At 42.0% G+C, this 10,410-nt stretch overlaps 1 protein-coding gene across 1 annotated transcript; it reads right to left on the bottom strand.

Annotated features, from left to right (window-relative positions):
• Positions 1-4,286: 4,286 nt before the first annotated feature.
• Positions 4,287-6,870, bottom strand: LOC311131697 (protein rapunzel-like). Its single transcript, XM_084164806.1, has 2 exons — positions 6,788-6,870; positions 4,287-5,803 (listed from the first exon to the last, which is right to left on the bottom strand). Exon 2 carries the CDS (start codon positions 5,781-5,783, stop codon positions 5,085-5,087), a length of 699 nt encoding a protein of 232 aa, XP_084020932.1. The 5' UTR covers positions 5,784-5,803; positions 6,788-6,870; the 3' UTR covers positions 4,287-5,084.
• Positions 6,871-10,410: the final 3,540 nt, after the last annotated feature.

Below are 10,410 nucleotides of genomic sequence, written 5' to 3'. Positions count from 1 at the left end.
AAACTGCTCCAGCTCCTTTAAGTTGGATGGGATCTGCTGGTGTACAGCAATCTTTAAGTTATACCACAGATTCTCAATTGGATTGAGGTCTGGGCTTTGACTAGGCCATTCCAAGACATTTAAATGTTTCCCCTTAAACCACTCAAGTGTTGCTTTAGCAGTATGCTTAGGGTAATTGTCCTGCTGGAAGGTGAACTTCCGTCCCAGTCTCAAATCTCTGGAAGACTGAAACAGGTTTCCCTCACACCTCCTGAGTGGCGCAGTGTTCTAAGGCACTGCATCGCAGTGCTAGCTGTGCCACTAGAGATCCTGGTTCGAATCCAGGCTCTGTCGTAGCCGGCCGCGACCGGGAGACCCATGGGGCGGCGCACAATTGGCCCAGCGTCGTCCAGGGTAGGGGAGGGAATGGCCGGCAGGGGATGTAGCTCAGTTGGTAGAGCATGCTGTTTGCAACGCCAGGGTTGTGGGTTCGATAAAATAATGTATGCGCTAACTGTAAGTCGCTCTGGATAAGAGCGTCTGCTAAATGACTAAAATGTAAATGTAAGAATTTCCCTGTATTTAGCGCCATCCATCATTCCTTCAATTCTAACCAGTTTCCCAGTCCCTGCCAATGAAAAACATCCCCACACATCCACCATGCTTCACTGTGAGGATGGTGTTCTTGGGGTGATGAGAGGTGTTGGGTTTGCGCCAGACATAGCGTTTTCCTTGATGGCCAAAAAGCTCAATTTTAGTCTCATCTGACCAGAGTACCTTCTTCCATATGTTTGGGGAGTCTCCCACATGGCTTTTGGCGAACACCAAACGTGTTTGCTTATTTTTTTCTTTAAGCAATGGCTTTTTTCTGGCCACTCTTCCATAAAGCCCAGCTCTGTGCAGTGTACGGCTTAAAGTGGTCCTATGGACAGATACTACAATCTCCGCTGTGGAGCTTTGCAGCTCCTTCAGGGTTATCTTTGGTGTCTTTGTTGCCTCTCTGATTAATGCCCTCCTTGCCTGGTCTGTGAGTTTTGGTGGGCGGCCCCCTCTTGGCAGGTTTGTTGTGGTGCCATATTCTCTCAATTTTTTAATAATGGATTTAATGGTGCTCCATGGGATGTTCAAAGTTTCATATATTTTTTTATAACCCAACCCTGATCTGTACTTCTCCACAACTTTGTCCCTGACCTGTTTGGAGAGCTCCTTGGTCTTCATGGTGCCGCTTGCTTGGTGGTGCCCCTTGCTTAGTGGTGTTGCAGACTCTGGGGCCTTTCAGAACAGGTGTATATATACTGAGATCATGTGACAGATCATGTGACACTTAGATTGTACACAGGTGGACTTTATTTAACTAATTGTGTGACTTCTGAAGGTAATTGGTTGCACCAGATCTTATTTAGGGGCTTCATAGCAAAGGGTGTGAATACATATGCACGCATCACTTTTCCGTTATTTATTTTTAGAATTTTTTGAAACAAGTTATTTTTTGCATTTGGCTTCACCAATTTGGACTATTTTGTGTATGTCCATTACATGAAATCCAAATAAAAATCCATTTAAATTACAGGTTGTAATGCAACAAAATAGGAAAAACGCCAAGGGGGATGAATACTTTTGCAAGGCACTGTAGGTGAATAAACTATAAAGGGAAATAAATGGCTACAGTTTACACTTTTTTAGGTATTTCATGAAATGTTGTTTTTAGAAAAGGGGGTGCCAGTTACCCCGGTAGAAGATTATACATTTACATTTACATTTTAGTCATTTAGCAGACGCTCTTATCCAGAGCGACTTACAGTTAGCGCATACATTATTTTATCGAACCCACAACCCTGGCGTTGCAAACACCATGCTCTACCAACTGAACTACATCCCCTGGCATAGGGTTTGACACAAGTGTGTTAAAATCCATTTAATCATTTTTATTTAGAAATTATTTAGTAAGTAATACTTAAAAGCTAAGTTTAGTTGTCTTATTTTAATTATTTAAATAAAATATGGGGGGGGGGATGGTGTTGCACATGTCATCATTAATATTATTAATTATTATTATTATTATTAATTTAATTAATTAATATGCCATTTAGCAGACGCTTTTATCCAAAGCGACTTACAGTCATGCGTGCATAAATTTTTTGTGTATGGGTGGTGTATGGGTGGTCCCGGGGATCGAACCCACTACCTTGGCGTTACAAGCGCCGTGCTCTACCAGCTGAGGAGGATTAACTCACCTGCACATACATTTTCTTTGTTCTTTCTTTGTTGTTCCTTTTCCATACAATCCATTATGTACAATTGCACTAAATATTATTTGAATAATGCAAGATTTTAAATCCCAGCAGTCTTTAAAATGACATTCAGGAGCAAAAGGTTTTCAATAGTTTTTAATTCACAAAAAAAATATTCATTGGATATTGGAATGGAATATAACTAATAACATTAAATAACATTGGAATTTAACATTTAATAACAATAACTCATAACTTAACTCATTAATTCAGTGTAACGTTGATGTTTCAACTCTTTTATGCTCTGCTATTGCTAATTTGTACATAGGTCACAAATAAAGCTATCCCCAGTAAAATTGGAGCACAACTCATGAGCCTACCTCCTGCACTGCTCACACCTAATCCAGTACCCACCTGTGACTGAATACTTTACTCAAAAATGATGTATATTTTTTGTCTCTAAACAAGTGGATTATTTATCTTAAGGCTTTCCTACTTGTAGATTAAAATATATATATATAGATCTAACTTCATTGGAATATATCTACAACTTTTTCAACATTTCCAAAAATGTAATCAATTTACCACTAAATCGTTTTGCTTAAACGTTGTGATGACACAGAGGACATTTTTTGTTGAGCAAGAGCAGTTGCTGCCAGGGAAAGTGTTGGGGAAATAATTTGGTGACATCCTGTGGCCTTAATGTGAATTACATATATGAGTTACTATAATAATTTATATGAACCCTCAATTTAATGATACATATTATATTTTACCTAAAGTAATTCGATCAATTGATAGTCACACACTAACCACGTTTCCATCCACAGTTTTTATGCGAGTAAAGTCATATTGTATATAAAAAATTCACGACAACTGTGATGGAAACAGGAAGTTTCGGTGTAATGTTAAAATGCCGACAGATCATTTGTTCGTTCGACAAGGTGGGATCTTTTTGTGTCGGTAAAATGTATTATGCGGGAAATGGCGGTGGAAACGCCTTTATACGCAAATATTGATATAATAACCATCATATCGAAGTAAATTTAGTCACGCGATGATATGGTGTGTGGTTCTCCCACTACGACTCGGGAAACCATTAAGTTTATTTGGCTACAGTTTAAATAAATTATGATGAACTTCACAGGGTGGTGAAAGTGCACAGTGACGACCTTGAAGCTGCTTTCCAATACCCTACCGAGGGTCTTATTCTGTAGACATGATGATCGATGCTTGGCTGGCGTTTGACAAATAAAATATTCTCGCTCTAATAATCTCATTATGTAGACTAGACAACCCGCACAGCATCTGCGAACTGTTGGCTAGAGCGCAGATGCTTAAACCAGAGTAGGCACATTTACTATTTAACGCAACAGTTTTTGTGACAAAACTATCTTTAGAGTTGAAAATGCGATGGAAACACATCGAATTTTAGATTTTTTTTCGGTACATGAAAATGTAAGCGAAAAAGTCCATTTTGTGTGCACTACGTCATCACGCATTGATTTTTATTTGCAACAACTACATTTGATGGAAACATACCGCTGGTGGGAAAATGCGCATATTTTCTTTATGCGTTTTCTAGAATATTCGCATGAAAATCTGTCGCCAATTGGATGGAAACCTAGCTTGTGTGTAAGATTACTTAACAACCAACGTCCGATTTATTTGACTCCTCGACTTTAGAAGGTCGTAGTTCAGCTTCTGAATGTCATAGAGACAAACCAAATATATTCTCATGCGCATCAGTCGCATCTTCATCTGGCAAATTACTGCTTATTTCTAGCCTAAAGCATCGAGGATGTTTGCGTTTTTTTGGATCGGTATTAACAATCGCAAACTGTAGCCCTCAAATCAAGGAAGGTTGGGAACTGCCGATGTATGGTGACATAGGCCACATAGCAAACTTTCCCATGTATGGCTATTCTCTACTGTAGACCAATATAACCTTCTTTTTTTTTTTTAGCTCTTTAGGTCTATCCATTTTAGTAATGCTTCAAGTCAGGTCAAGAAAACTAATAGGGGAAGTGCTCTATAATTATGTAAGAGTCAGTCAAATGAGTCTTGTACATACTGTAATATGGGTCATAATTTAGACTTCTTTATTGAAGACAATGTATAAAACATTAACAGACAGTCAGAGCATGTATTGGCAGGTAGCCTAATATAAGGCAGCGGTATGAACACAAGTTCAAACTAGGAACTATTGCCACAACAACAGAAAGTTCAGTTAACCCAAATAAACATGCAGCTTATGTGCACAAACAGCAAAAAATAATTTGGATTGCTTTGACTGTGAATTTGGTTTCCCATCTACTCATAATACACATTATATATGATTTCCTTGGTCCACTTGAATTAGTCTGGTTCCTGAGAAAGTGGGAACCTCTTCTCTACAGTTTTAACCACCAAACCACAAAACTCCACTTCTAACCCACCCAAACTCCCTTCAATAGCTGGCCCTGTCGAGAATCAACCCCTAGCCCCTACCCCTTGGCACTTGTGTTGATCGGAATAAATTGGACAGGTATAAGCAAAATATTTTGCAAAAATTCCACCTTGCCTCTCAGAGGGCACAGTGGAGCTACAGCCATATTGCGTGTACCTATCCAGTTCTAACAAGGGGTGGGGGGGGGGGGGGGGGGGGGGGGGGGGGGTGTAGAGAGCAACTGGGTCTGCATGCTTTTATTCCATCCCTGCTCTAACATATCTGGTTTAGCTAATTAGGCTCAAGATGAGCAGCTGATTGGTAGAATCAGATGTATTAGAGCAGGGCATGAACACCCAGGACATACTGCACACCCAGTAGCACTTCAGGACTGGGAGTAGGGGTTATTTCTGGACAAGGCCCCCACCTCTCCCCTTCCCCAAGCTTTAGGGCGGACTCCTCTCTTCCTCCTCTTTGCACTGGCTCAAAACCTCCTGCATCTTGGCTTGGATGTCCTCCACGCGCTTGGCCCACTTCTCCCGCACCTCATCCTCGTCGTCCTCCGTCACCGCTGTGTAGGCCATGAGAGCGATCAGGCCAATGTGGAACAGGTGGCCCAGGTGGGAGCACCGGTGCTCCATGACCCTGCGGTCTCCGTCGCAGTGCTCCAGGTACACCTTCAGCAGGGGCCTTCCAAACACCGACCCGGTGCCCATGACGCCCCGGTAGTACACGTCCAGGCTCAGGTTGCTCTTGTCCCTCTCGTAGGCCCGCTTGAAGTTGGCCATGTGGCGCCGCGCTTCCTCTGGGTCCTTCCTCACCTGCGCCACCATGGAGCTGAAGGCGGCATATTGGTGCTTGATGTACTCCTCATACTTGCCAAACGTCTCATTGACCTCGTCCACACGGATCTGCCGCAGGCACTGATGGTTTTTCACTGAGATGCTCTGCAACTTGCTGTGCACCACCTGGAAGTCCTTGTCCAGGGCATGCGCCTCCTCGCCCACCAGGCCCGTGCGCACCACCCCCACCAGGGAGGAGACGATGCCGAAGAGGGGGTCGATGGACGAGGCGAAGGAGGAGACCTTCTCCACGCAGCCCAACACCTTGACCGCTGTCTTCTTGATCTGCCCGGCCTCAGCCATCGCTGTTAGCTTCTAAGACTCTGACACAGAGAGAGAGAGAGAGAGAGAGAACAGTGTCAGGCTGTTGTGTGAGGGTAGTCAATGAACTGAACAGTTTCTGTTTCAGTTTCTCTTGTAGATGGGGGAGATCGACCATCATGTTTCAGAATAATTCAAATCGTATTACTTTTAATGCTGCTGGCAAAATTGGGCATCTTAGTTCTCAAGTTGCATTCCACACATGCATGTCATCACTTTGCGTCTTTTAGCTTTATGTATCAAGTTACAGTTTTAATACTCCTGAGTGACACCTCTCACGAAGCCTCTAGTTGTGTAGTAAGCAACAAGTCAATAATTACTTAGGTTTAGAAGCCAAGATGAACTGTTATTTCTTATTTGAGAGAAAAAGAGAGGCAATGTATTTCTAAGAGAAGCATTTCTTTCATTATCAATTTTTTCTTTTCATTTTCATATTTATGGCTATTAGCGATCAGTTGGAATCAAGTACAGAGTTTCATTCATTTATAGGGCATAGAGAATGCTTCTAAATTCAAACCTCACAGAGACATACATTTGGGTCACATGTGAAAGGGAGTGTCTGTTGTCCTGTGTGTATACACTAACTGATTTGTGTGGCTGTGGCCAAACACACAAACCATATATAATCCTAGTTCATAGCTCTTACTCATCATGCCCAAGCCTGCAATGCAGTAAAAAAATCAGGAAGACCAGTGGGTGTGTCTCCTGGGTACGTTAAATACAATCATTGACCTCCTATTACACCAGCAAGTTTTTCTAAAGATAAACAAAATAATGAAGGCACATGCCAATCTACATCAATTCAGAGATCCATTTTCCATTAGTAAATCACATTCATTTTGGTCTAACTGCATTCACTTCCTGCTTCTCCAACCACAAACATGTATCATGAACCACTGATTTCCCCTTAAATATGAAGTGTTCCTTTTCAGATAAAACCCCCAAAGATAATACAAAGCCCTTTAAGCTAAATGTCTTATGTTTACCTGAGGTCAAGGTGTTGTTATCCTTCTGTTTATACAAGCTGTCAGTATTACCAAGCCACCATTTTCCAAGAATCCCCCAGTCTGAGAAGCCCAGCCTACTTTCTGCCATATAAGGACAGAGGAACAAGGAAACGTGACTCTTGTTTGGGCTGTGCTGATTGGATGGAGGGAAAATACAGCTGGCTGCTTTGTGGCTGTAAACCAAGCAGAGGGCAGGCAGGGTGTGTATTGTTTTAGGCATATCAAACACATCCACACCTTCAGTAGCAATAGTTTTTAATAGTGTTGTGAATGTAGGGATAAGGGTAGAGGGAATCCATCAGAATATAATAGATCTATGTTTATCAATTTGCATGGCAATTCTTTATTTTCTGCTGTCATAGTACTAAACACACACACACACACACACACAGAGTGAGACAGAGACAGAGAGAGAGAGAGAGAGAGAGAGAGAGAGAGAGCAGCCCCCCGAAGGAGTTTTGTGGGGTTAGGTGCCTTACTCATGGGCACAATGGCAGTAGGTAGCACATGGGATATTAATGACAGCAACCCTCCGGCTGCCGCCACGCTCTCAGTATCCTGCCATATATTAGGATAAGAGAGAAGATCCTGTAGGTCCTAAAATGATCAGCCCTATGAGATCGCAGGTTAGGAATACAATGTAAGCCTGTATTACTCACTTTACATGAAATGTATCTTATACCTGTGTAACACTGATATTATACTAGTAACAACATCGTATTGATATGTTACATTGTACTTCAGTCATTTAATTTTAATTGTACAGAAATGAAATTAAGCAGTTTTGCACACAAACAGGGAGTCATTAAATGCGTTTATTACAAAAACTGCTCAACCATTAGTATGCAATTACAAAGCAATCACTAAGTTACCATGCAACACTGTAGTAATTACACTGTTCCTATATAGGTATAAGGAAAGGTGCATTTCACCACTTTTTAACCTCATATTCATTATCTCTAGCATCATACCAGTGTCTACATACAGTGGGGAAAAAAAGTATTTAGTCAGCCACCAATTGTGCAAGTTCTCACACTTAAAAAGATGAGAGAGTCCTGTAATTTTCATTATAGGTACACGTCAACTATGACAGACATATTGAAGAAAAAAAATCCAGAAAATCACATTGTAGGATTTTTAATGAATTTATTTGCAAATTATGGTGGAAAATAAGTATTTGGTCACCTACAAACAAGCAAGATTTCTGGCTCTCACAGACCTGTAACTTCTTCTTTAAGAGGCTCCTCTGTCCTCCACTCGTTACCTGTATTAATGGCACCTGTTTGAACTTGTTATCAGTATAAAAGACACCTGTCCACAACCTCAAACAGTCACACTCCAAACTCCACTATGGCCAAGACCAAAGAGCTGTCAAAGGACACCAGAAACAAAATTGTAGACCTGCACCAGGCTGGGAAGACTGAATCTGCAATAGGTAAGCAGCTTGGTTTGAAGAAATCAACTGTGGGAGCAATTATTAGGAAATGGAAGACATACAAGACCACTGATAATCTCCCTCGATCTGGGGCTACACGCAAGATCTCACCCCGTGGGGTCAAAACGATCACAAGAATGGTGAGCAAAAGTCCCAGAACCACACGGGGGGACCTAGTGAATGACCTGCAGAGAGCTGGGACCAAAGTAACAAAGCCTACCATCAGTAACACACTACGCCGCCAGGGACTCAAATCCTGCAGTGCTAGACGTGTCCCCCTGCTTAAACCAGTACATGTCCAGGCCCGTCTGAAGTTTGTTAGAGTGCATTTGGATGATCCAGAAGAGGATTGGGAGAATATCATATGATCAGATGAAACCTAAATATAACTTTTTGGTAAAAACTCAACTCGTCGTGTTTGGAGGACAAAGAATGCTGAGTTGCATCCAAAGAACACCATACCTACTGTGAAGCATGGGGGTGGAAATATCATGCTTTGGGTCTGTTTTTCTGCAAAGGGACCAGGACGACTGATCCGTGTAAAGGAAAGAATGAATGGGGCCATGTATCGTGAGATTTTGAGTGAAAACCTCCTTCCATCAGCAAGGGCATTGAAGATGAAATGTGGCTGGGTCTTAAGGCATGACAATGATCCCAAACACACCGCCCGGGCAACGAAGGAGTGGCTTCGTAAGATGCATTTCAAGGTCCTGGAGTGGCCTAGCCAGTCTCCAGATCTCAACCCCATAGAAAATCTTTGGAGGGAGTTGAAAGTCCATGTTGCCCAGCAACAGCCCCAAAACATCACTGCTCTAGAGGAGATCTGCATGGAAGAATGGGCCAAAATACCAGCAACAGTGGGTGAAAACCTTGTGAAGACTTACAGAAAACGTTTGACCTGTGTCATTGCCAACAAAGGGTATATAACAAATTATTGAGAAACTTTTGTTATTGACCAAATACTTATTTTCCACCATAATTTGCAAATAAATTCATTAAAAATCCTACAATGTGATTTTCTGGATTTTTTTTCCTCATTTTGTCTGTCATAGTTGACGTGTACCTATGATGAAAATTACAGGCCTCTCTCATCTTTTTAAGTGGGAGAACTTGCACAATTGGTGGCTGACTAAATACTTTTTTTCCCCACTGTATGTCCTCTAGTCAAAAAGATAAAAAGTGTTACAGTTGAAAACATATAGCCTTATTCATAAAGGCTCATCAATGCTTATAACAACATACCTGTCTGCTTGCCCCCTTTTCTAATTTTCTCATCTCATCTATATTGATATATATTCATTGTCCAATGACAGCAAACAATGGCTCCATTATTTTCGTCTTCAATGATTTAATGATTTAAGAGTTCTATTGACGGTAACATTTCCATTGTGATGTGAAAAGACAATTTGGTAACACTTTACTTGACACCCAGCGTCATAACACGTTACGACACGGTCATAACCATGTCATAATATGTCATAACAGCTGAAATAACTTGTCATAATCTTCTGTGACATATATTGTGTTATTTTATGGCTGGTTATAAGAGTGTCAAAACCCATAAAACCTACCACAGTAGTTATTTTATGGCTGGTTATACATTTACATTTACATTACATTTTAGTCATTTAGCAGACGCTCTTATCCAGAGCGACTTACAGGAACAATTAGGGTTAAGTGCCTTGCTCAAGGGCACATTAACGTCATTTAGCAGACGCTCTTAGCCAGAGCAACTCACAAATTGGTGCGTTCACCCTATAGCCAGTGGGATAACCACTTTACAATTTGGGGGGGGGGGGGGGGGGGTTAGAAGGAATACTTTATCCTATCCCAGGTATTCCTTAAAGAGGTGGGGTTTCAAATGTCTCCGGAAGGTGGTGAGTGACTCCGCTGTCCTGGCGTCGTGAGGGAGCTTGTTCCACCATTGGGGTGCCAGAGCAGCGAACAGTTTTGACTGGGCTGAGCGGGAGCTATGCTTCCGCAGAGGAAGGGGAGCCAGCAGGCCAGAGGTGGATGAACGCAATGCCCTCGTTTGGGTGTAGGGACTGATCAGAGCCTGAAGGTACAGAGGTGCCGTTCCCCTCACTGCTCCATAGGCAAGCACCATGGTCTTGTAGCGGATGCGAGCTTCAACTGGAAGCCAGTGGAGTGTGCGGAGGAGGGGGGT

The sequence above is a fragment of the Coregonus lavaretus genome (genome assembly GCF_964263955.1).
Source record: "Coregonus lavaretus genome assembly, chromosome: 7".
Classification (NCBI taxonomy): Eukaryota; Metazoa; Chordata; class Actinopteri; order Salmoniformes; family Salmonidae; genus Coregonus; species Coregonus lavaretus.
The sequence above is the reverse complement of the archived record's forward strand: the minus strand, read 5'-3'. Positions and strand labels throughout refer to the sequence as shown.

Excerpts from the sequence above, each read along its gene's own strand:
- LOC311131697 (XM_084164806.1), bottom strand. The coding sequence starts at position 5,783 with ATGGCTGAGGCCGGGCAGATCAAGAAGACAGCGGTCAAGGTGTTGGGC.